The 27,143-nt window shown below is 35.9% G+C and overlaps 1 protein-coding gene across 2 annotated transcripts; it reads left to right on the top strand.

Annotated features, from left to right (window-relative positions):
- Positions 1-5,290: 5,290 nt before the first annotated feature.
- Positions 5,291-14,694, top strand: LOC122845795 (haze protective factor 1-like). Of its 2 annotated transcripts, XM_044142233.1 has the most exons (3): positions 5,291-5,483; positions 11,212-11,934; positions 12,052-14,694. In XM_044142233.1, the coding sequence occupies exons 2-3, from the start codon at positions 11,227-11,229 to the stop codon at positions 12,274-12,276; spliced, it is 933 nt and encodes a 310-aa protein (XP_043998168.1). In that variant the 5' UTR covers positions 5,291-5,483; positions 11,212-11,226; the 3' UTR covers positions 12,277-14,694. The 2 variants fall into 2 exon arrangements, with proteins under 2 accessions (XP_043998168.1, XP_043998160.1); XM_044142225.1 differs by having other exon boundaries at positions 5,293-5,483; positions 11,212-14,694.
- Positions 14,695-27,143: the final 12,449 nt, after the last annotated feature.

The raw sequence follows: 27,143 nt of genomic DNA, 5'->3' as shown, positions 1-27,143 counted from the left end.
CACTTCTGTGCAGGGAATAACCTTGCTATGGGCCAAATTTAAGTTAAACGATTTACTTATACCTTTAACACTCTGAAAACAGAATCTCTCAACGTTAATAAATCAGGTTATTGTGGTACTCCCTGTGGTGTTCTCCTGCCTGCAAGACTGCGTTTCACCACCCCCAAAAAGAATAAATATCTCCTCTGAAAAGGGAATCGCATCCTGGGCAATTGATTGGAGTTTTTAGATTTATTTTTTAGATTCCTATTTTAGAAATATTGAGCTGTTCTTCTTCAGACATTCAGAATATTACTATGCATTTTTTATTGAGGTCTTGACAATTGAAGATAGCAGAGCTGAGTTTTTTGATGTTAAAAATAGTAGAGAAATAAAAGGATATAGGAAACTCTCAAATGGATCAACGATGCTTTCACTGGCTATTCACAATAAAAAGTTAATAAGCTGCCAGTGCAGTTGAGCCTGTGTTTCTCATAAAGGCCACGAAACTGACATGTGTTGGGCTCCAAATAAGAAGGAAGGAACACATTTGAGACTCTATGAGGTTTGAAAGTAAGGGTTAAACTTTAGAGATATCACTGCACAGCCAGTCAGCTTTCTCTCCTGCCTTCTGGGGTCTCTGTGGTTTCTGTCAGACATAAACCTGAAGAAGATAATTCAACTCTGACAGTGAAGCATCCTCCCCAGAGCCACAGAAAAGCATCCACTCTCCTACATGCACATACACACATGACTCCAATGCTCTTTGTGGGGTTTTAGAGGGTATCATTATTTCCTTTTGTGAGTTCAAAGCAATGTAACAGTTGGATATGGACTCTAATCAGGCCCAGAGAGAAAGGCATTGGCTTAGTATAAAAAAACAAAACAAAAGTGTGGCATTGAAATTCTTCCCAAAGCAAAGCAAGATGTCCATTACTTAAAACTGTAATGATAGTTGTTGGTAAATCTTGATTGTCAAACTTACTCTGTTGCATGCTGGGGACCTCTGGAGAGAGAGAGAGAAGACTGAATTAGTATGCAGGGATGCGGAGGTAGCTGTTACTCCAGTGTCATAGGCGTATGTTGGTAATTAAGCTACATGTTGCTACCTCAGATAAATGTGTCGCCTAGAGGCAATTTAGTGCAAAATTTAATTTTCACTAAGTCAGAGTCAAAATCCATTAAAACCTCACGGGGGAAACCACAAAGGATTAGACTTCCTAGAAATTATGCACTTTTTATGATCAACAGAGGAAATAAGTGGGAGCAAACAGTTGTTTTTCTTTTTTTTTTTTTTCATTGCTTCTCCAAAGAATTGCAAAGTGTTTCTGTTCACACTAAAACTGCACAAACTTACAGCAGCCAGAGCCTTCAAGAATACAAGGAAGCGCTCAGTAAAACTAATGTTTAACAGACACATCTGAGTGCTTTATTTTAGAGGATTTAGTGGAAAGAAGGGACATTATTTAAACTGTACTTATGTTTAAACCAAGATAGTAAGCAAATGAAACTTGGTGTCTCTCAAGTTTAATCAGAAAATACAAGCAGTGAGTTCAGATTTTTTCTAATCAGAGTTCTGTAATAGCTTAAAGGATGCTTCAGAGATTCAGAGAAATGCAGGCCCATCAAGATGTTCAGGCTATTATGTCTTCTCTTTAGAGCCATTTTTGTTGCTGGCTCTCTCTGGTAAAGCCAAAGTAGCTTCTCAATAGGCTCATCAATGTTCATACATTTAGCCCTATTTTCTTCTACACCCAGAAATGGCTGATGATGTTAGACAAGAGGGAATCTTCAAATATTCAATTAAGAAGTTAGATTTCTGGATTCTAACATGGTTTTGTTGATAAATGAGAACACTTTATTGTAATTTGATTTTAAAGCCTGTAAATCTTTGGATTCCGCAAAGCTTGTGTTCCATCATTCTTAAGGGTAGACCAAAAAAAGCATTTATTCCCCCCAGGATGTGACATTTGTAATTTTTCATTCAATAAGTTTGTCATAATGCTACACAAACCTTGATATTTTACATGAAACCTCTTTTTCCAAAGAATCATACAGCATGCATTTCAATGAGGCCATTTTAAATGCTATTTCTGTGAGGAATTTATTCAAAAACACGTATGCAAAGAAGCAAGCATGAATGCATGAATAGATTTATTACTATTCAGTGGAACTATAGAGCTTCTGCACTGAAGTGATCCATACATATGAATGCTGGACAGAGTAAATTAAAAAAAACAACTAAAGGAGACATTTCCTCTTTTTTACTTTTTCAAGGTTTGCTAATGTGTGAGACTCTTTTGTGAATTATTTCATCTACATGGAGACCATCTTGAGGAAACGCCCTGTATTATAGTTGTAATGACTATTAGTTATTCATAAAAATATTCTACAGATAATTTGTTCTAGTGGAAAAAGTAAAATGAGCTGAAAATTATCCACATGTTGCCGTCTCTAGGGATTATCAAATTAGCTCTGATGGATTACATGCTTTACTCTTTCTGGCAGAAGAATTAAGCTGCTCAAAATTAAGCACTTTTTACAAGAAGAAAAAATTGTATGGCAATGAAGCGATCTATTAAAGAAACTGAACTTTCTTTTGTATAACTATCAAAAGTCACTTGTTTAAAGATTTAATGGATTTGAATCATGTGTTTCAGCAGAAAGAAGGACTCTAGTGACTCTAAGAAAAAAAAGTCAGATTGTGAATTCTGCTGTTTGGAATTGCTTTGCAACTCAGATTAAGCTGTTATCCAATTTCAGTTGCACTACATTTTGCTTCTAAGAGGCCAAACTGTCTTCTTTTGTCCCAAGCAGAAGCTTTGCATAACTTCTTTTGCAGTACATGTAAGTAGATCCCTTTTTTTCCAGAATGGTCTTTTTCACTTGAATATTTATGCTGACTTTTTTGTTTCAAAAAACATTTATCAATACTGGTAATCTGCCCAAGGCCACATACTTCCTTTAGCTGCAAACAAAGAAAATCTGACAGACATTCCATTCTATGCATGTAATAAGAAAGAAAGCAGAAAAATTACTCTGAGTTTTGTTTTTAAATGTTTTGAGATGAAAAAAGCTTTATAAAAACTTAAGATTATGACAAGATCCAATTGCGTAATTAAATACATGATCCTCAAATAAGGGTAGTTTTTAACAATTCAGACACAGTAGACTCTATCAGAAAGTATGTAATCTACTGTGTTAATTTGTTAATTAGCTGTTTTTAAAAGTGTTTTCTTGTCATGACTTTAATTTCTCTGTTGTTTTAATTCATTTCTGCTAAAGACAAAGGCAGTTGTCATAGCTGTTACACTGGAACGTGGCGATTCATAAATACGCAATGTCTTTGTTATGAAGTTTGTCATAAAGTACCCTCTAGGCTTTTAATGGCTTTCAAATCCTAATGGCTTGAGGCATGAAGCTTTTTTATACTCAGTTAAAAATTTAGATGTTTTTCTATTATTCATGCCTCCTATGAGACTACATGATCCCATTAGCTTCAAATTCTGGCAGACCACATAATGTGCCAACAAGCTGTTTGTAAAGAAACTTTGCAAATTCAAGTGCCTGTTTTGAAACTCCTTTATGACACTTTATCAACAGCAGAGCTCTCAACAATGGTACTTTTAGGGGTTTAAACAACTCATTTGGTTATATTTAGAACACCGAAGCACATGCTCGCCAGTATGCGTATGTATTTTCTAGTTATAAAAATAAGCAGGATACACTGGGACACTAAAATTTTTCTTGCTCCTCCAGGATTTTCATCTTTACATTGTACTCGCTTTATTCTAACGTTTTGGGAACAGATGAAGCATTTAGGCTCATCTAAACCAATAAAGTTACTGCTTTACTTTTGGTGCATCAAAAGGTCTAAAACATCAGCAAAAATATTGCAAAACTAGAAAACTATTAAAATCGCTTCAATCGCAAGGGGGCAACATTTATTACCAGATGAGGAATTTGTTTTACAGACCATATCAAATGGTGTCAGGGAACGTCAAAGTACTTTTACTGGTTTTAAAAACAATAGTTTATCTCTAACCAAATTTCTGATTTGATTTTATTTTACAACCTCTCAATACCACTCATATTGTCCAATAGCGGTCCTGTGTTTGTAAAGCTAAATGCATAAAGGCATCATTCTTTTATTACAACCCTGTATATAACACTATATTTATGATAGCAGTACTTAGAAAAACATGCAGATGCAATAGCACAGCTGTAGTAGATAGTATTTTATTTTTTGTAATTAAAATGCGCTCACTGTTTTCTTTGGGGTTTAGGATCTCAACATGTGCTTTAATGGCAATTAGAGACCAAATATGTAATTGACATGCAAAGAGGCAATGCATGGCTCTCGAAATATAAGGTCCAAATAAATGTTGCAAACACGCAGTGTTTTGAATTGATATTGACATTGCAATGATGAATGCGATTTATCATATTATGCAGCTCTATTTGTAATTAAACGACAGATGCATAGTAAACATTTATAATGATACATTATATCATGGAAAACAGATTAGCTTGCTACTGGAATAAATGAACCAGATGGAATTTGGCACTGCACCTTACTGTAAAGCTCCCCTTTTCTCACTGGAACAGTAGAAAGAAAAAAAAAAAAAGGCACATACTTGACATACTCCACTGGGAAAGTTTGACACAAACTTCAGATGCTAATATGAGCTCATAACCGAAAATAATGGTTCCATTGAGTGGGTTCAGGGTTTTCAGGGTATTGAAATTGTTTTCTAACTTTTAAATTGAAACCTGAACTTCTGGGTTACATTAACAAGAGAGCACAGCCACTCCTTGTTCTCAGCTCGGAGCACACCGAGCTTCGAGTGCCACTTCATCCGCCTTACTCTTCTGCTCAAATGAATTCAGCGGTAGCATGACTCACTTGATTGAAGAACGAGACAAAAACAATCCCAGCTCATTTGACGCACGGTACCTGCGAGTTCACAAAGTCACACGTCACATGGCAAAGACTCGTATAGAATAAAGGCAAAAGGCCTGGATGAAACCTGAGCTTGCCTGGCTCTTCCTTGTTACCATAACGACCAGCTATTGTCTACGGTCCCCAGGTGAACAGAGAGGAGGCTCAGAGGACAAGTGGAAGATGACTCCGCCCACTGTGGGAATTCACAGATCCAGCGTGGCAACTAAAGACTTCTATTAACTTGTAAAGGACAACATAAAATAAATGAGCAAAGACAAACTAATAAAACACTGAAAGCCTCTTGTTTTTATTTTTTTTTATGTATATTTTTCCAATCTCTATCCCACTTGGCCTTTCCAAAGAACCAGGCGGAGTACTGGGTGTGCTGGCAGGTGTAAGAACAGGTTGAACAGGTTGTGAATGCCACTGTTTTAGGCCCTCCTCCTCCTTTTACCCACTTCTCTCTCCAGGACAACTGCTGGTTCATTCTTACATCTTGGAAGGTCAGCGGAGACATTTTGGTGCACCTGTTTTCATCTGACACAACGTAAAAAATAAGGTAAGGATTTACAGAGGATACATTTTTATTTTAGCAATATATATGACACATGGGCTTACATAATCCTAACAGGCAAGGTGGTGGCTTTGCAAAGCTTTACATTCAGAAAGTTATAGTCCTGAAACCACAAAACTACAAAATTTAACAGGAAGGAAGCATAATAGTTTAGATTATGTACCTAACTGTAAAACCTTAAATAGCTACACTAAAGTATGATATAAAAACAAACCACAAAGGTAAAGATCATTTAGAACTAGTTGTTTTATTAGACTGACAAATCTTTAATGAGGTTAATCAGTTGTTTATCTGATCATAAGTTTTTTGTATAGAACGGAATAGCTATACTCTCCTTACTGTATAAAAAAAGATAATAGGACTGTACAAACTGAAATGTCACTAATATTAGCATAAATTAAAAGATGACAATAACAGGAAAATCCTGAGCAGCTTAAATGTCAAATAATTAGTCGTTTTGGTCTTTGTGTGGTGGCTGAATGGTTTGCACGGTATAGTGTTACCTTTAGCCACTGTGTGTTCTTTTGTTTATGTGGGACTGGATCTCTGGAAAGTTGAGGCTGACAGGGCTGCTGAGGCGATAGCTGCTACAGACTCTGACAATTCAGCAGAGTGGGAACTCTTTTCAACAGAGGGCTCCTCTGAGCGTGATGGGTCAGAGGTAAACACGTCTCCTGCTGTCTCCCCTGACCTCTCAAAGGCTTGTTGGTGTGACGCTCACGGTCAAATATACTCTCAGAGCGGTGCCGAGGGAGGATGTGAGAATAACATGACGGAGAGGAAGTGACAGTGGTTCGGATTAAAACAACCCACATATGTGGGTAGCACAAGCTCAAAATATTGGTAAAGTCTGACTCTGACAGGTCTGAATCATAGTAGGTGACCTGTGGCATTTCTGAAACCAGTTTTAAAGCTTAAAATAAGGTTCTTGTATAATAAGAATTGTTTCCTGACTGACGTCAAATACATTTGCATGGCCAAAATCCGAACAAGTCAATACCTTTGCTGCGTCACCTGTTTAACTTGTTTTACAGTAACTGGTTTCATTTACAACCCAGGCCCTGCAGTGTAATCAGACAAATCGAAAGCAGAGAGAAGGATTTATTATCTTTGTGTATAATTATTTTCAACATGAAAATAATACTTAGAATTTTGATAAAAATGAATTAGTTAACCACTTTTTTTTTTTTTTATATCTTCTCTGCAATAGCTTCTCATAGTTGAAAAACCATGATTTTTTGTCACCAAAATTTTTGGTTTTGCCAAACATATATTAATTATATTATATTATATCATATTATATTATATTATATTATATTATATTATATTATATTATATTATATTATATTATATTATATTATATTATATTATATTACATTATATTATGTCTAGTTATGTTTTTTCCATGTTTTAGATTTTAAACTGCAGGAGATTAAAAAGTTTCATTTCAAAAAAAGAAATTGTGAAGAAATTGCTGTTAACTTTCGCACAAACTGGAAACTTTGAAGCCAACCTTAATGCTGCTAGTTGCAAACAGCTAGCTATCTGATAATTCCTTTGGAAATGATGCTCTCATCATTTCCAAAGGTGTGAGAGAAATGATGCTCTCACAAAAATAATTTAGAGAGAATTATGTAAAATCAACTTTTTTGAGCTATATGTCATATTATAATGTTATCAATCAATCAATCAATCAATCAATCAATCAATCAATCAATCAATCAATCAATCAATCAATCAATCAATCAATCAATCAATCAATCAATCAATCAATCACTTTATTTTGGTAAATTGTCCACATTAAACACAAGAAACAACAAAAGAAAAAAAAAGAAAAAAACAATAGACAAACCCACAGTTTACTAAAAAAGGAATAGGCCGAAGCAAAGCTTATTCTTGCCTACCCTATTTTTTAACTTACAACCTACCAGGATTTCTTCAAATTCAGATTCATCAGTAACATGCCTGGAGGTTTGCTTTATTTTATGCATATTTGAGGAATCCCTGAATTCAGGGGTGCCTAAGTGCATGCTCCTCTTCAAGGCTGCAGTCTCCAGTCGAGTATCCGCCTCACAGAACTCCCCTTAGCTACGCCTCCCCCACTCACTTGCTCCAGACTAACACCAACAGCAATTTTAAAAAATCGGATGAAACTGTGTGTCTGTTGAACTCATACAAGCAGTGTAAAGAAAGAAGGAACTTCTTAAAGAGAGAAAGGCAAATTTAAAAGCATCGTATTGCAAAGTCAAATTTCTTGTAACTTATCCTTGATGTATACATTTTTCTAAAATCTGAAGGTAACATAGTAACTGGCTTGTGCTATAAAATTGCACTACATACCTGGAAAATACATAATACCACCCTCTGAAGTGTCATGAAGGTGTCCTCAGTGTTTTTTTATTAGCTGACTCTAGAATAGGGCAGGTCAAGAAATACTTTCTTTCATTGTTCAAAATGAGAGTCTTAAACATAGATTCAGAGTGTTGAGCTTCAAGGACTTACCTGCGGAGCTCAGAATAATACCTTAAGTTTATTTCACCTGACAAAGTCCCTCAGTTACAGCAACTAGATACAGCATCCTGACAAGGACTTCACTGGGGAGAAGTACTGCACCGTTTTAATAATGCTATGCAGCACAGATAGAAAGGATTGCTTGCAGAGTAACAGCAACTTTTTTTTCTATTTTGGAGGTACAGATGTGCAAAACCTTGCTTCTCTCCAAGTTTCAAAGTGTCCAGGAGTTAAAAACAGAAATAAGGACAGTGGTGGAACAAGTTACATGACTCCCTTCTGAGAGCATTGATTTTAGTTTTCTCTTAAAAGCTGCACCTCACGTTAATCATAATTTCCATGCAAAATATTTGCTATATTTTATATTTTTACCTTTTGCACTTACTCTGCAATTTACCACATTGTGTGACAGAAAAGAATGACACAAAGCACACGTTGTTCTGAAACACGAACTTGCTTGTCTTTTTTCTTTCTAAAATATCAACACTTTATTCTGGTGACTTAATCTCACTCCATTTTCTCCACCCTAGTGGATTGAAACACTTTTCTAAATGAAAGGCAAATGTGAACAGTTTGATTGATCCAGTATTCACACAGCAAGCTGGCGCCGTCATACCACCCACAGCGTTTCCATTTATTTTTCAAAGAGCGGACAAAACCTGGCACATGCTGTGAGGATGACAAACACGCTGTTGAGAAACTGACCATAGATTACTGTTTCAAGCTCATTGTTGTTTGTCAATCTATGGCATGACAACACAGAAAAACAATCATTAATTAAGAGAAGATTGTTTTATATTATTTTCAGTTGGTTGTGTCCAGACTGCATTGCTACGACAAGCCCACAGCATTGTTACAAGAGGCTGAATGAGAAATAAGATCACCTCATTTGCATGTCCTTATTTCCAGAAGGCACCAATTTTACACTCGGTAGATGGATCCTTTCACTGTGGTACTGGGAAGGAACAAAGCAGTAGATCAACAGAGAAACTCAGAGCAACCATGCCCTGTAGGGAGTTGCTGTCATTTGTATGTAGGAGTCATGCCGAAGGGAGAACACAAAGCTCACAGAGCATTTGTGCCAATTCATCCCTTCAGTAAGTCACATTTTTTCTAAAGATTGTGTTGCGACTCTGTTGAACTGTATAAACTGCATAGAAATTCGCAGATGAGCTCCCCATGTTGTGGTTCAGGGTGTCATGATCCTGGAGCTGTTAACTATCATCTGAGGGAGTCTAAAGAAGTCGGACAGGGTCGACTGCTCAAGGATTTCTATTATGACTTGTGTCAGTGGACCTGACCTGCATTATCAAAGCAACAATTTTGTTTTTGAACTTTTGGGAAATTGGTAAAAGCAGAGATGTTTTGCTGCACTCAGTGTGGTTAAGGCTGAGTTTAAATGTGGAAGAAAAACAGCCATTTGACACACAAAGATTTCTCCTGAAGGCATTTACTCTTGGCAAGTGTGCAAAGAGGCGCTTTAGTCACAGAAAACCAAAATGCAATATCATCATAAACACTTCTAAGATGTTTTAGCTTTTAAAATCTGCATTTTTAAATGTATTTGTATTTATGACGCATGAAAAAAAAACACTGGTGCTCAGCAGAATACTGTGCTCTATAGTCATTAAAACAATGTTTGAGTTTGCAGTTTCCCATAGTAGAAAATGACTCACCAGATTGCAGCTGGGTGGCATGTAATTATTAAAATAAAACTACCCCATTGGATGTGGGTTTTACTAAATGTCACATAGACTGTTATTCTCTTCATTAAGAAGGGAAATATTTAAATATGAAATAACAAGAGCATCCTGCCACTCCCTCTAATTGCTGGACTGTTTCTAAACTCAAATGTAATCATGAATAATAATGACTTCTGCAGCAACAGACTGACAAGAAAATCTAGAAGCCTTGTGACTGCAAATTATTACCAGTTCATCTGAAATGTACATCTATTATTACTAGTTGTTATGCCACATGGCAATTATAGTCATGAAGGAATTTTTAGGAGATCCTTAGAAAGACCCATTTAACTTTTATGGATCAGAAATCGAAGATGAATAATTGATATTATCAGAAATGTCGACAGAGGATGATTATATCCTAATGCCTACACTGCATACTTGCTGTGTGTTTCAATGGCAAAAGAAGACATGCTGCCTTAGGGAAAGAACACTGTAACACCATCTTCCTACCCATTAGATACTGCAGAATATACAATTTGACACCCAACTAAGGCAGTCTGCCACTGATTGTTCGCACGTCAAAACATTCTGTCTTGAGTGTGGCAACTCTGCGACGCTATTTATACTGTATTCAAATGCAGAATTTACACAATTGCTACTCTAATGTTGAAGCAACGAGCAAAATAAGAACATGAGTCTATACCATGCGACAGCATGTAGACACTTCACCCACTATTGAAAATTCACAGATCTCAGTTTAATACTTGACACAGCTCTTACTCTTTGGTTATGCCAGCTATTAATTATGTAAGCACTTCAGGTCAATAAGCACCCATCCTTACACTGGCACTTTATCCTAAAAATGCAAAAGAAAAAGAGACATCATGTTGTCCTGTGAATTCTACACCTTTCCTCCCCAGTATACACAAACTATACAAAATGGAGACACAACAGACATACTTTGAAGACATGCCAGCTTCTCATTTGTTCTTTAGGAAAACTATTTTTGACATACTAAAATATCAAGACGTAAAAGCAACTTAAAGTCTCTAAAGATATTCACCTCAGAACTGAAAATATTTCAGGGAATTTTTAACATCTTCATGGACATCCATTTTGTTTTCAATCATTGTAAGGCTGAATAGATACCAATATTTGCTGATATGGCCTGATGCTTAAATATGCAAAGATGTTCCCCTCAACACTGTTTTGAAGATACCCTTGATTTGAAACTAGACACTCCTCTATTAAAGATTTTATATTACATGGGTAAATTAAATTATAAAGACTTAATGCTAAATATATTTTGTGCATACTTTAGTATTCACAATTTCTAGGTTTTAAACAAATCAATGACAAATAGTTTTAGTTTCTGAGATCTCTTTGATAATGAAATACTCTATCATGTATCTCAATCTTATATTTAATATGTAAATTAAGCTATGGAAGGAAGGCTTACAAAGTAACATGATGTGTATTCCTAGTTTTTACTTTGTCTGTTTTCTTTTTATGTCTAGAAAAACAACAGGAAAATGAAGCCTTTAAAAATCACAGCAAGCCTTCTCCTGCTTCTTCAAGCGTTTCACCTGGTATGCCTGCAAAATTCAACTGACTCTCCGGGACGCACAATTGATAAGGCCTGGCTGCGTCAGCTGCCCAGAAATGAAGTCCAAAGTGAAAATGCTGCATCTAGTGGAGACAGCGGATTTGATCAGGGAACTGATCAGGTAACAGCATTCAACAATGGCTTGAGCAGCGGAATAGCATCTGGCTTCATGGCTGAAGAGGAGGAGAATATGACAAGCCAGGATAAGAATGCAAAATCAAGTGATTTCAGCACAATCATGCCCAATGCATTTGAAAATGAAACAACTAAAGAACCAAAATTGCCAGACACAGCCATCTATCTGAGAAATGTGACCACAGAGTCTGCAAATTCGAGCCAAACCAACATGACATACCCTGAAGAGGAGTTTAACTCAACTATGACAGCAGACAAGACAACTAGCGCTAGAGGTCTCTCCAATGACACTAACTTACAGTCCTCAACAACCACAGAAAAACCTGCAACAACAACAACCGTAACACCTGAGGAAGATGAAAGATTCAGAAACCTGACAGAAAATACCAACACATCTGTGACAACCACAGCAGCACCTCAGATGAACGGGTCAGCCACTATAACCACAGCAGCACCTCAGATGAACGGGTCAACCACTATAACCACAGCAGCACCGGAGATGAACGGGTCAACCACTATAACCACAGCAGCACCGGAGATGAACGGGTCAACCACTATAACCACAGCAGCACCTCAGATGAATGGGTCAACCACTATAACCACAGCAGCACCGGAGATACAGGGGTCAACCACCAAATTTTCAACGACAACTGAGCCACCATCTGAAACCACTCAAACAAGATCTGAAACCACCACCACTGCAGTTTTAGACACACCATATTCGGCTAACAAGAAAATTGCAATCGGCTCGGATCGGGGTTCGGTGACAGACACAGGTATGGCAGACTCCGAAACATATTTCAGACCTGAAAAATTAATTCTTATGTATGCGCCTTTGTAGTAACTAGTTTAATACTTATTCAGGAATGGATAGTTAGGTAGAAAGCAAAAATAAATTCCAGAAAATCACATTAAAGATAAAGTTTTAGGTTTTCAGTACACTTTTGACATACTTAGTCTGTGACAAGTAGATTTAGGTTGGATTCCTTAAATAAAACTATAAAAAGAAACTCAGACCACAAAAATTAAAAACAAAAGTTTCATAAACTTAAGCATTACAAATATTTAATATGTGTTGTGAAAAAAGTATTTGCCCCTTACAAATTTCTTCTTCTCTTGCTCTGTACTTGCAATGTTTCAGATCAAAAAGAAGTTTTCAAGTGGTAATTCTTATCGGAAATATATCCCAGACCTGGCCCTATGTGGATAAACAAAAATCACAATTTTCCCCCATAATAACTGGTTTTGCACTCTATCAAGCATTTGCAATCAATGACAGTGAGACCTGCTTAGTTTGGATGCTGATATTGGTTCCTTTGCATAATTTTGGATTTATCACTGACACACTAGTGCATAAAATTTGGTACTAATGGGAAAATTAATGACTTTTCCATATTTGAGGAAAGTGTGAATAAAGCCTGCTTTGTAAAAGTTTCTAGATACAGATACTTTGCTTATCTTCTGTTTTTTCAAATTTCTTTTAACTATGTCATTATATATTAGTTTTTTTAGATTATATAGCCTACTTTATGATATCCAATTGGTTCTATGTAAGTGTTGTCTTAAATTCACCTAATTGACAGTGGCTGTTAATTCTTCTATGGGGTGGGTTTAGGAAGTTTTTCCATATGAAAACATAGAATGAAACTTGGTTTTTGTTTTTACTTAGGTCATGCCTATCTGACATTGGAAATGTATTATCAGAAATGCGAGAGAAAAAAAAGGAAAACAAATCCGTGAGAGTTCAAATACTCTCCACAACACTTACAGTGTGAAGCAGTACAGAAGATTGGGTTGAGTTACATGGATTGTGAAACATTTTTGTTGTGATCAACCCCATGATGCTCTTACTGTATTTTTTTTTTTTAAATTGCAGTTGTTTTTAATTTCATGTTGGGGGATAGTTCACTAGTTTGCCTGACAGAAATCCTGCTTTTTTCCTCAAAAGAGAGTATTCATATATATTTAACACATCCTGATTACAAGAATGACATCTTTTAAACTTTTTATAAGGCAAACACTAATTTGTGAGAGAAACTAGCACAGAATCTTTAATGTATTCTGTGAGATTTGCTCCTTATAAGCACATTTATCACGGTTGCATGTTAACACACTGGGTATTTCCGCCCTTTTCCTGACCCACATTTGGCTCCATCTCTTTTCCCACTGGCAAAGGACAAATGCTCGTTCTTTCAAAGGCAAAGGTTGGATTGAGTTTCACGTTTTATCGATGGAGCCTCTGAGGGAGAAAGGGTCTGTTACAGCTCCCCTCTCAGCAGGACAATGAGACCCTGTTTTAGCTGCAAAAACAGCCTGAAAAAAGGCAGCAGAGGCCTGAATTTAAAGATGCCTTTCGCTTAATGCAGGAGCGTGAGACTAGCTTTGTGGTGTCGACCTCCAGATTTTGAAGATTTGGGAGTGGGAAAGGCTGCATGTCATACACATTTGTGCAATTCAATCTGAGATTCTGTTGTTTTTTTCTGTTAAACCACCCGGAAAGGTACATGTGGGCAAGCTCAGTGAGAACAAAATGGCAGATAAAGAGTAGGCACAGGGTTGGATTTTAAATAAAACTCACATCCCATGGACAGATGTGACAGCAAGACATAACACTAACAAATGATGGCAATAAACAGTAGGAAAACAGTTGTGAAACTGTGGGCGAGCCACAAGCAGAAGAAAAAGAAAAAAAAAAAGAAAAGATTCTCCACAGTTACCATGACAGGCACAGCATGCTCACAGACAACATACAATGACTCCCACCACGTTCTGGAGATAAACAGCATCTATAAATATGCAGCTAGTATAATACTTTGCTTTCTCTGACCTCAATAAATGGAAACACCCACTCAGTCCTTGATGTTTGATTTCACTTGGCCACAGTGAATATTACAGTGGTACAGTATGTCAGTTATGACTTACACTTACTTGATTTATACACCTTTAGTGATCTCACTTTGCTCATTCACTCAATTTAATCCCACGTGCTTCACAATATTTTTCAAACAAGTGAATGCAAGTTTAGATTATTTGATTTTATTTCTAGGCTAGGAAAACAACATTTGAACTCTGACAAATACAAAGTTGTTTGGTTCATTTCATTGTTTAATGCAACAACCATTCCAAACAAAACCTCAGCATATTTCTCTATATAATTGCTCTGATTATTAGATATTAATAGTTTACAGACGCAAGTTTATGCTGCTAGTATATAAGACAAACCTAATTAGATTACTTTTAATTAATATGTGTGAATTAAATGTTGTTTACTAAAAAGAATAAAAAAATACACACACAGTATTCGATCAGCAGATTAAAGAAAAAATGTTAGATTTTGATCTTTGGCTATTTAACTGCTGCATTCCTACTTCAGTATTGTTGAAAGATAAAAGTATTGTTTTTTTAATTTGTGGCCATATGGCATTCCAGTGCCAAATAATCAAAATTGTACATATGACTAAGCACATAACATTTCCTGATTTAAGAAAAAAATAATCTCCAATTTTATTGCTGAATTATGTGGTCATATTGAAACATAGTGGCCTATATGTATCTGCTCTCATTGATACACCAATAAGAGTGAGGAAAGCTTTGCAACATAGCTTCCTAAAACTCATCACGCCAGTATGTTGTTTCTGCTTGATGTTGTGTGCGAGCCATAACTTCCTCTAGTTAAATGGATTCTGATATCTGTGACCCATAGAGACATGAACTGAGAAATGTCATCCAAGTGCTACTCAGGCTCCTTAAACCATATTCAGATGATGAACACAGCATGGCACCTTAAAATATTCAAATGAATTCAGAAAATGATCGTGATTTTTTAATTTTGCATTTTTGTAAATTAGGATTTTATCAATTGATGTGTATCAATGCAGCGTGCTAACACATTTTTTTTTAAAGCCTATTGAGTTGATTATTCAAAATTATTATAAATCATTTAATTGTTGACAAATTATTTATAACTTTTTTCACCACCCATTTTCCCCTTTTGTGGATCCTACAGGAGTAGAAGAATGCTTCAGTTGCTGTGCTGGGAACAGCAGCTGTGCTTTGTGTCGTGGTGGATTGGTGTCATTCCTACATCATTCAGAAAACTCATAGACACAGAAAGCGCTGCTGATCTTCAATCGTAGGTTATGAACAGACACCTGCTTTGCAGAAAGCTGGTCCTTCAGAGTAACCTATTACAATGGAGATTTAGAACAATTAAGAAGTTGAATACAAATCATTTCCAAGATTTCTACAGTTTTAAAAAGTTTTCATCATTTGTCCTCTACATCTATTTTTTATTTATTGACAGGGTTAGTGTAAATCATTTGTATTATAAATAGATATCCTTTTATAATTGACTTTACTTTAGTAAATGTTAAAAAAATTTTTCAGAAATGTCAAAATTGTGTCTTTATAATGAATTAATTTATATTTATTTATTCAGTGTTATTTTAAAAATGAATGAATGAATTAATTTATGGATTTATTTTGGTGGCTTGCCGCAGCCCTATTGCTGTAAGCCACCTGTAAACCCAAAGAGCTGGATCTTCTTGTCACTGAGTCCGATTGAGCCACTCTACGTTAAAATGCTTCAGTTGACAGTTTAATTTCTGGATCTAACAGGCCTGTCCTCCTCAGTGTCGTGGTCAGGCTCATGTGCAGTGTCAGCTTACCACAAACCATCATCTCACTGGAAAACTTTCTTCATATGTTTACCGTTTATTTCAATAATAGTTTTGTTCTTGCTGATCTTCCATAAATGCTAGATAGTAGTTATGAACAGATTGTCCTGCTTTGCTATGTATCTCAGCTGGTCCTTCAGAGTAACCTCAATTACAATGGATTTTATTTAGAGACATAACGATAAAAGAAGTTGAATACAAATGTTTGCATCATTTTTTAGATTTCTATTTAATGTTGAAATTGGAAATAATGTGTTGTTGTGCATCAATTTCAGATCTAAGCTCTACATTGGTTATTCCCTTCATACTTCCATAATGTGACAGGATAGAAAAACAATCCATGAGTGTAAATATTTTTGGCTGACACTGTGGATAAATAGATGGATGTCCATCTGGCTTATGGGAGATTGACTTTCAACTTTAGAATAAATGTTGAAACAAAATTTTTTTCTAGGCCAGATGTCCAAGTTATTGCTCCTTTATAATGCACATTTACTTTCCCTGAGAGTTTTTATTTTCATTCATAAACTAGTTTCCATAAGTTTAACATTGTTGGGAGACATGATACATAGCCAATTAACACCTGTTAATGAGAGAGCTTTGGATGTGCTGGCTGGCAGATTTTACTGCCTCCAGACTGTACTGTAATAGGCTGATGTTTGGAGCTGCATAACTCATCCTGCTTTAATAAGATAACCCCTCCATAATGAGGAAACCTCACCAAGCAAAATAGAGTCACGTAATAGGATAGTGAACAATCTGTCTCATTCTTGTCATAAGCATTGAGATACTAGGTACTTTGTCAGTCACAGTTTCCCCTAAGCACCCTCATATTTAACCTCGCTGTAAAGCTCAGAGCAAAATTAAACGGCGCCAGAATGCAGAAAGCATTTTTTTCTTCAAAAAGCCCACAAGTGTATTTTTATACGCTTGTAGGCATATGAATAGACATTTTGGGGTATGGTGACAGGTCATTTTGTCTGTAGTGCACACAGATTACAAAAGTCAACGTGACTTTGAGCCATTGTAAGTGCAGAACTGTACTCTTCTTTTCACAAGAGACCTTGCAAAAGCTTACTTGAAGAGTCATATTAAGAAATAATATGACCTGTTAATCTGGTGCTATATATTGATAATAGCAATCTGTAGACAAATGTACTGCATAAATGTCAATAATGAGTTACATTTTTTCTTACACATAGAAAATATTGTTGATCATATCTCTTGTGGGTTTGAGTTATTTGTTTTTTATATTTGTTCATTCACACTCTCATAATATCTAAATATAATGACTTCCTTCTTTCTACAAAGCAAATTAAACCAATCTCCACAGAATTACTGAGCTATAACTAAGTGTTGGCCCCATACAGATTTTTATTTTTCTCCCTATTTTATAACTAAATATTCCAGATCCTGAAGCAACTTTTGATATCTGACAAAGATAACAAATCAACACAACTTGCAATTCTAAAAGTATTATTTAATTTCTTAGCAAATAAATATTTAGATTTGGTTTGGTTTGGATTTTCGATTGAAAAATGACATTCCCATTTTAAAATAACTAACCTGTGATTTTCTAATTATCAGTCCTCAGATTAGACAACTGTGAACCTTTGGACCTGAACTATGGCAGTTCAGCTTACTACAACCCAGGACTGCAAGGAGACAGCATTCAAATGACCAACATTCCAGGACGACACTGAAACCCAAAAGGACTCCCTGGACCAACAGCTGGATGCATGACAGAAAGAAATTCAGAAAATTGTCATTTTCTGGGGAAAGAAGAATGTGAAGTGTTGGAAAAAGAACTGTTGTAGAGTGGCGCTTGCTAATGGGAAAAAGGGATCCATTTACAATAAACTAGGTTTCAGATATAAATCATGCATCGTATTTGCTAAGCCAGTCTAAATTACACTGCGACAGCCAAAATGAACTTTCTGCCATTTGAGTATGTTGCCAAAGGGAATCAAATGAAGGCTTTCCAATTTTCAACATTGTAAATTTGCTTTGGATGAAGGATATAAAAGAGTGTATGACTTTTTTAGGAGTATTTTGAAGGCAAAAACCATCACATGAAGCTGAGCTGAAGAAAAAAGATTGAGAATTTGGCTCCTGCCAGTTAAAAAAAAGAAAAAAAAGACCTGCTGTTTTCCTACTACTTAAATACCAGATAACACTATGATCAGCTGAGACATTTCATACAAAATTCAGAAACCCTGATGAACAATAAATTTTTATTTATCAGTAATCACCAGCTGTTACAGCACAACACAGGACATTACAAGTCCTATTTAAATTTCAATTTGAACTATTCAGTCACTGGCAGTCACAGGCTGAGTTTGTGAATTAACATGACTAAATAAAACGGTTTAGTTTGTTTTCTGCACTACTGAAGGAGGCGGAGGAAAGCTGGTTGCTGTTTTGTTATTCATGGAATGATTTTATTTCATAAGGGGAATTGAGTACTTATTTTTAGCACTTTTCAAATCTTCCAACCTCTAGCAAGATTTGATATAGCATCAGCATGGACTTTGGAGAATTAAGTAGCATTTACCTGCTTCATAAAGCAGCTATTATTAATCCTTCTTGTTCTCTTTATGCTTCAACATGGACCAGGGGGCCTTTTAAAAGAAAAGCATCTCTTTTAATAACATGGATGGATGGATGGATGGACGCACACGCATGCCCACCCACCCCCACATACACGGCCCCGCACACGCCCACATACACACACATACATGCATACATACATATATACACACATACATACATACATACATACATAAACGAGATATTTTAAAATGTTCTGATTAGCTCCTTTCCATTTCCTTACCTTGCTGTTTTACATCAAAATACACAACTGTCAAGAAAAATTACTCTCAAAATAAATGTTTTGGCTCCCTCTATCCTTTCACTCGTCATTACCTGATTGAAATCCTCACTCGATCAATATGTACTGTGAATATGATTGATATGTGCCTGGGCTCGCCCTTAACAACCAACAAGTTGGGAAAGTGTGCTGCGATGTTAGATGCAGCAGGCACGGCTGATTTGCTTCCTTCCTCGCCATAATTTCTGACATCAATCAGAGCTGTGGCTTGCTGCTGCCCCTAAAGAATCACCACAATTACTACTGAAATAATAGTGCAGATACATAGAGCTTGAAAATGCATGTGCAAACAACTAGATGCATAAAAATGTTTTTTTTTTTTTTTTGTATTAATCAAAAAATTGAATTTAAATACTTAAAAAACTGGATTTTTCAATTTCTTAAACAGAACACATAAAAATGTAAGATAACGTTAGCTGTGGGAGATTCAGCAGGTTCCTTTCAAAAATATTCATACTGCTAGAATTTTTTCAAGGTTTGCCACAAAGCTTATTGTAATTTATTTGTTTTTATGCACTTTTGTGAAATAAGTTGATGGATAAACCACTAATAGGGCTCTGGCTGTATGTTTTCAGTTTTTCTAGAAGGAACATGAACCCCTATCTCAATCAGAAATATTTTGAAACCTCAAACCAGTTCCTTACAGAATTTTACAGTATGTGTCCCAAATGTGGCCAAGATCTTCCATCAAGAGTTGCTATCCTGCAACTTTTAGATGCATTCCTTCTGCAGCACACCTGGATCAGTTGAATGTTGAATAAGTTTTAACAACTTAGCGGAGAAGTGCAGATGACTAGCAAAAATTCTGAAAACCTTTAAATTCATTATTTCAATTTTAAATCTGAATGTTTCACAGGTTACTCAAATCAATTAACTGATTCCAATCTTGTGACACAGCATATAAAAACATTTCTTGGGGATGTATAGGCAGATTAATTTACACTTCCAGCTAAGCAAAATTTATTGAAACAAAATGAAATGATTCCTATCTAAATTGAAGCCGCGTCTGCAGTTTATTGGCTACATTTGAAATAATTATTCTCGAGATAACTTGCTGAAAATTAGTTTAACCTACAAGTCAAACCTTTTGTAATACTCAAATCAGTGTCTGTCTATCTAATGAGCCTCTGAAAAACAGTTAAGTGGTCAACAGAGCATCACGCTGGAAGTCTTATTTTTAATTAACATAAGGTCTTGTCATTGACTTCAAAGGTGGAAAGATGGAATCAAAAACTAGTTTCTCTAAATTGGTTTTTAGATACCCATTGCTGCATATTTCATGTTTTTTTCTTTCTCAGGTGAACAGTTCTGCTCTCAATTTTCTATGCGCTTCATAAAGTCACCTAAAAACTGCAGTACTTACTTCCATTTTAAAGTTCAGAGAGACTTTAGTAAGCTAGCAAGTCCTTCATTTTGTGATTTGACTTCAGTATTTCTGCGATTTGTTCTCGCCTTCTGTGACAAAAGAAGACATGTTGGTTTAATTTATTTTCTAAGATGTGCAGCATGCTCACCAGGCAGGTCTCATATCTAAACCGCAACAAGGTTCAGTCGATGAAGCCAATTAGTACAAAGAAGCCTATGCACCATCTACCTCCATCACTGAGAGGCCTTTGGGGACGTGTGGGGACGTAAGGGATCGTGACTTACATTCAATTGGGAGAATATGTCTGTTGTGCACAGCACTGTTCTCCTGACGCCACTTTCCAAATGAGTCAAACATAAAAAACTTCAGACCTCCTACTCAGCATGTCGGCAACACCTTTGAAGCCTTAGGCTTAAAGCGAGAAGCTTTTACTGATTCGAGTTTCTCGTAGATTCTGATGTCACTTGGTATGACAGCTTTCACAGAAAGCAGCATTAATCTTCTACACTGAAGCAGATCTGATTCATCTATTGTTTCATAAAATAACATGTCAAAGCTGATTCAAAATATGATCAGACAGATTCTTCTATCGGCCATTTTATCTCCTGTTTCTTTCACCCCTCTAATTAGACTTAGCCAACAGAGTTTTAATGGCAAGAGAGGAAGAGCACATTTCAATCTGCAGGGGGAAATTTATGCTACTGGTGATAAATGCAGCTGCTGCTGCTTTCCTATCCCTTATTTAATATAATAAAGAGAAAAATATTTGATGAATTTAGACAAGTATGTTGGGAGGGGGGAAAAGACTTTCTTAGTGCCGTGAGATGTATAGAAATGTAAATATTTCTATTAGCATCCACAAAAAAACATGGATTTTGTTTGTTTTGTGAGAAATATGCCAAAATGTTGTGTTGCTGAGTTTTGTGGATATATTGAAAAGAGTTTAAATATGCACAAATCAATCAATGCATGTAATTTTTCTTAACGCCAAAGCAGCATCCCTCCGCTCCAATTGCGGCTTTTTGAACTGCCACAAAACCATGTTATGCAGATAAGAGAGTGTGTAAACAATTCAAGTTATTCACAGACCAAAGGAAGAGAAAAAGGTTAGACTTTAACAGCAAAAATGGCACTGGCTAATAGCTATGTTGTTCTGTAAATTAGCTTAAGATCACTTCATTCAGTGTTATTGTTAACACTCAGTATCAGGACTGCTATAACTGTGATGTTGCACAATCTGAAGGATAATAAAATAGAAGTCAGCAATGATGACTGAAGCGCTGCAGTTAGTATCCAGATTGTGATTTTTTTCATTTGTTAAACAAACATTTTGTAGTGTACAATATTATTGTTTTACATTGCCATTGTCTTATAAACCTGGTTTACTTTTCTCACAGGTAATAATTAACTTCACACATTACCATTTTCAAATTTCCATCCTTCACTTAGATGAAGACAATCAGAATGTGTATCAAACAGGATAAATCAACTGTTTTCAAACATTACTGCATTTTAGATCTTGGTTAACTCGCATAAGCATTCAATTCTAACTGATTACCAATCAAAAATAAAATTACAAGACTTACAAAACAAATATATAAATTAACTTAGCCTTATTTCAACTTTAACCTCAATTCCCACACTTCATGAACAAAGAATAGTTTCTTTATCTTTATCTTTGGCTGGACTCACTTTACTCTTATGCTCTGAGCTACTTTATGAGTCAACAAGTAACTTGAGCTGAATATTATTCAAACAAAAGCAAAATAAAACTCCTAAAACCCGGAGTTAGTAAGATATCACAGCCTTCTAATCACATTCCCTCGCGGGACTTTCCCAGCGAGGGCTGGCATACTGCCAACTTTACCCCTGCCTGATGAAACTGGCAACTACCGGCAAAACGGTGCACAGAAACCGTAACAAATTTATACTGGTCAACTAATAGGTAAACATCTTACAGAGTAGCTTTGGTATGTTTTCACTGTGTACCTGAAGGATAATAAAATAGAAATCAGCAATGACAACCGAAGCACTGCCATAAGCATCCAGATTGCATTTGAGGCAAACTGGAACTCCACTCCAAAATCAACCTGGAAGCAACGACCCCCAAACAAAGGTTCTGCTTCGCCACTATTACTCCCATCCCAACCTCAGAAAAGAACTATAGCTACAGGAAGATTAACATGTCGAAATGCAAACAAAATATAATTTGTTCATTTGTGGATAAAATAGAATAAATTTTACATGAAGATATTAAAAAATTATAAAATAACCTGAATAATGTGGTGGCATTTTTAGGTGCACCACAAGTATGATAAATGAAGAAGGACAGCAATCATTGTTGCTCAATTCCTTTTTGATTTGTAGTCACAATAGACAGAGTTTGTGGGCATGTTGTAAATGCCATTGCTCCAGAAGACCTCATGCTGTTTAGTAAGCTCAATCTTCTCCGATATTGTGGCTTCTTCATGTGCCGCAACACCCCCTCATGTGTCCAGACAACTATATAAAGATTCTTTGAAGCGCTTTGCAATATTCTGGCTATACTTCTTCTTTCTGTCTTTATGGCAGAAACCCATTATAATGCTGTGTTTGCAGCTGGACTGAAGTCCTCCCACTATGCTGTTCTCCATCCATAGGTGGAAATAGTCTTTTTCCTTGCTATACTTTTGTTCAGTATTTTTCAAAACTAGTGCACCAACTGTTTAACTAAATTCAGCAACTTTATTCTTAAATCCCTTAGCATTTGTACTCTAATCATGTTCCATAAACACTTGATCATAAAGCACAGTCTCATTGCCATTGGCTCACCAGCTGTGAAGGTAGTACAGAGAATTAAAATACAGAGAATCAAATGTAGTACGCAGAAGTGTGCCTGATTCTCCACTGCTTTAGATATTCTAGGAAGAAATCCGCAACCCGATGAAGAGTCTCTTTACACGTCTGAATGTTTTTGAGGAACAAATTACCTCTGGGGATACCATTACAACTTTCCAAGACATGAGTCTGAAGACAACAAAGTTGTCCTGCTGTGTAGTTCTTTGTCCTTCATAATACTCTGAGGAATCCTTCACGACCGCAAAGAAAAATTGTATCCTTAAGGGACTTTGTGTCTCATTTTCACATGGGTGAGTCAGAGGAGGTTGATTATGAATGGGTTGGAAGATGAAATACAGTGTGTTCAGCAGGTATGATTTATGGCACAGCAGCCATAACTACATGTGGGGCTGCAAAACATGGTGGAAGGATGCCATAAACACAAAACCCAAATTTAGATTGGTTTCCATTGCAAAGTCCTCACTTTCTACTTGGATACTTGGAAAGTACTTTATTCAAACCTTTTCATTTCACTTGCAGAAACTTCGTCCTAATGGAAGTTCTAAAGAGAATTTATATTTCCTGAAACAGTTTTTTCACAAAGTAATTCCATCATGTTTATTTTAGCTTTTCTGTAATTACACATTTAGGCTTACAATTTGTTTTTCCACCAATTAGCTTGTTTCTGATAAGATATTAGAAAACCATCCCTCAACAGATAATAACACAAGAGAAAAAGCATCAGTTTAAAAAACTAATAAAAAAAGAGAATCTTTAATGGCATTACAGCAATGACTTCTTTATTATGATTGCTTACCAGCTTTTAGCATATTTTCAACACTGAGACACAGAACAAAAAATCATACACACCAACAACTCATTTTTATTCACAGCTCAGAAAGAGTAATTTACCTGAGTGATTTTGGATTATGTGAGGAAACCTGAAAGCCTAGAAGAAATCCAAACATATCCAAGGAGAACATGTGAATAACTGAGCCACCTTGCAATTCAAGGTTATTTTAAAACCAAGTCTGCTGGTGGTTATTCATACCGATGTTGTTTCTAATCACTGCATTTAAGCTATAAAGGTACTTTTAAGTGTTGGAAAAGTATAAAGAAGTCAGGGCTTCTTTAAAAAAAAAAAAGATTTAAAAAAGAACTAAATAAAAAAAATAAATGTTTTGTTTATAGTAGCACAACCTCACAGTCGCATTCCATAAGCAGGAATAAACATCCCATATTAAGAAATGTCTTTTCTTTTACGAAATCATAATTGGTGCCTCCGATGATTCCCTCAAAATAGATGTAACTTAAGTATTTTTTACCATTTCTACTTCACTTTATGCCATGATTTTTCTATTTGTCATCTAGAACTTTCTGTTTACCTGAGGCATACCTATCACATGACAGAGAAAACAGTTTTTTAGCCACTGGGCCAGATGAGCGCCTACGGTTATCTTGCCGTCTCACACAGGGGGGAGAAAGGTAAGGGAAGTAAAGCATTTTCAAGGCTCACTGTTTCAGAACTGCAGCAAAGATCAACATGCTGGGCTCGTAAAGTCTCCATGACAACAAGATTTAGACACTACCTGCCAGTCAGTTGTTTAGTAGTTGAGCCTAATAAAAATGCCTTTTCTGTCCTATCATCATGATTGTAAACTGAATTTTATAAAACTCCACTGGGATTACAAGTAAGTGTAATTGGTCAAATGACTACAATATTGATCCTGTAATCATCACAATTGGTCAACAAGACACAAAATCAGTCAGTTCTGATATCAAAATCCTAAAACCTCTGGGTTGGGCCAAAAATTAAAGGGAAGACCCAGAACTATAAGTTTCTTGAAACTTAAACTTTTCACTCCCCTGACAACAATCTAGGCTGTGACAACACAGAATTAAAACACACTATTTTACAATAATTACCGAAATCTATGAAAAATTAATAGAGTTAAATAACATGTGTCACTGAAACAATCTATTATATTTCATGATTGAAGAGCTGAAGAGCAATTTAAACCTTAGTGAACAATAAAGATTAATCTTATCTAACCTTATCTATTCATTCTGTGGGACATTAACAATTTACATTTGTGCCATAATGTTACTTACAGAAAGAAATCTGTCCTCATTATTCAGAAACAGCATGCTAGTATGTGGTACAAAGCACAGGCTATCTGATTTCTGATTTCCCAGCTGCATTTGGTAAGTTGGATGACTAAGAACAACCGACATATGGAGACTTGTGATTCAACCTGCATTGCCAAGATTGGCACATGGATCCAAAGAGACAAATACTTCTGAAATAAAGAACAAATTGAGTTTCAGTTTGACAAAAACGTTCAAACAACTGAAAACCCATTGCAGTCTGTGCACTTACTGATGTCTTAAAATGATTCTCAAGATGGACAAAAATCACAATGGGGATTAAAAATCAGACAAAATCTTATATTTTTTTAGTTTCATGTTGGTCTGAGAAGAATGACTAATAAATTTAAAGTAATTTCTCAGTTTTGGTTTGCTCCCACACTTTTAAAGAATTATTTATGCCATCATATTTTTGTAATATTTCTCAAGAAACACTTTTTTAGCCTCACAGATTGTATGACACATTGTAAGATTGCAGATATTCTGTTTTAAATTGATGGAATGTAATATTAAAACAATGTTAAGTTTGAATATACTTATTGCACTATGAGGCTTATTTGTGTAGACTTCACCCATTTATTCATCCATTGTTTTAACCTCCTTATCTTTGCAGGGTCATACATGGTTGGTGGTTGGCAAGAGCAAGACACTTCAACCACTTTGCCTAGTTGTATAAGAAGAAGCACGCCTGCCATTAGTGTGTGAATGTTTTTAGGAATGGGGTATTTACGAATCGATTTGTAATGTGCTTTGGAGTCCTCAGACTTTGTAAGACTTCAGATTTCATAAAGCGCTACGCAGAAGGAGGCAAGTTACCATTTACCATGTAGCTAAAACCAAATTGAATTAAACTTGGCTTAGAATAAAAACAGAAATTAGGCAAACGGCCATTTTTTACACTGCTGTCAATGTAGCAATGAGTGTTAAAACAAGTGCTCTATGTGAAAATGTCAGCTCTGTCTAGAAAATCCTATATGCTGAAGTCGAAGGTAATTGGGCTTCTTCTGCTCTTGAAGGTGTTATCCAAAAGGGTTCTTCACTTCTAAGTGTGACTGAAAGTAAAAGTCTCATAAAATTTAATCAGAATAGATGTTAATAGAATGGTGAATAGAGCCATTGAAGTCAATCATGGAGCATTATAACCCTTAGGAACTCAAGACTCAATTGTTCATTTATATCTCAAGAATAAGGGACACAAGTTTGAGGACAGTAATGTACACATGAATTCAGTGGAAGAAGCTATCTATGTTAAACATGGAAAATCAACACAACACCGCAGGCATATAATCAGACATACACTTACTGCAGAGTCTTAACTCGTTTCCCCAGGAACTTTTGCAGAAATTCACATCTTGGGATGTGAACAAAACAACTTACATGGAAACAAGAGAAGAAATTAAGTTGTCTCCTGCTTAATCTCTAAGGATGAATGCCACAGTTGATCAGACAAAGGAAATATTGTGCAGCCACTGTACATAAAATTACTTAAAGCAACAAGGAAATGCATGAACAAGCTTTTGAATGCCAACATATTCTATTTGAGACCACAAGCTTAGCTTTTGTCATGTTCCTTAAAAATTCTCCAAAACTGATAGCACTCTGGGCACTGTCAATATCAGATGATTGCTTCCCATAGGGACGTCAAAAAATCCGGTTTAATAAAAGGAAAAATTGTACAGCCTACATCTTTAACATTCTTCCCCTGTCTGTGTCTTGCTGCACAGGTCGGGTGTTCTCAGCTGCTTATACATTACCCATGTGTCTAACAGGGTATTGTCTGTCAGTGATCTTTCCACGCTCGTCACTGTTGC

Source organism: Gambusia affinis, linkage group LG02 (genome assembly GCF_019740435.1).
Source record: "Gambusia affinis linkage group LG02, SWU_Gaff_1.0, whole genome shotgun sequence".
NCBI lineage: Eukaryota > Metazoa > Chordata > Actinopteri > Cyprinodontiformes > Poeciliidae > Gambusia > Gambusia affinis.
The sequence above is the reverse complement of the archived record's forward strand: the minus strand, read 5'-3'. Positions and strand labels throughout refer to the sequence as shown.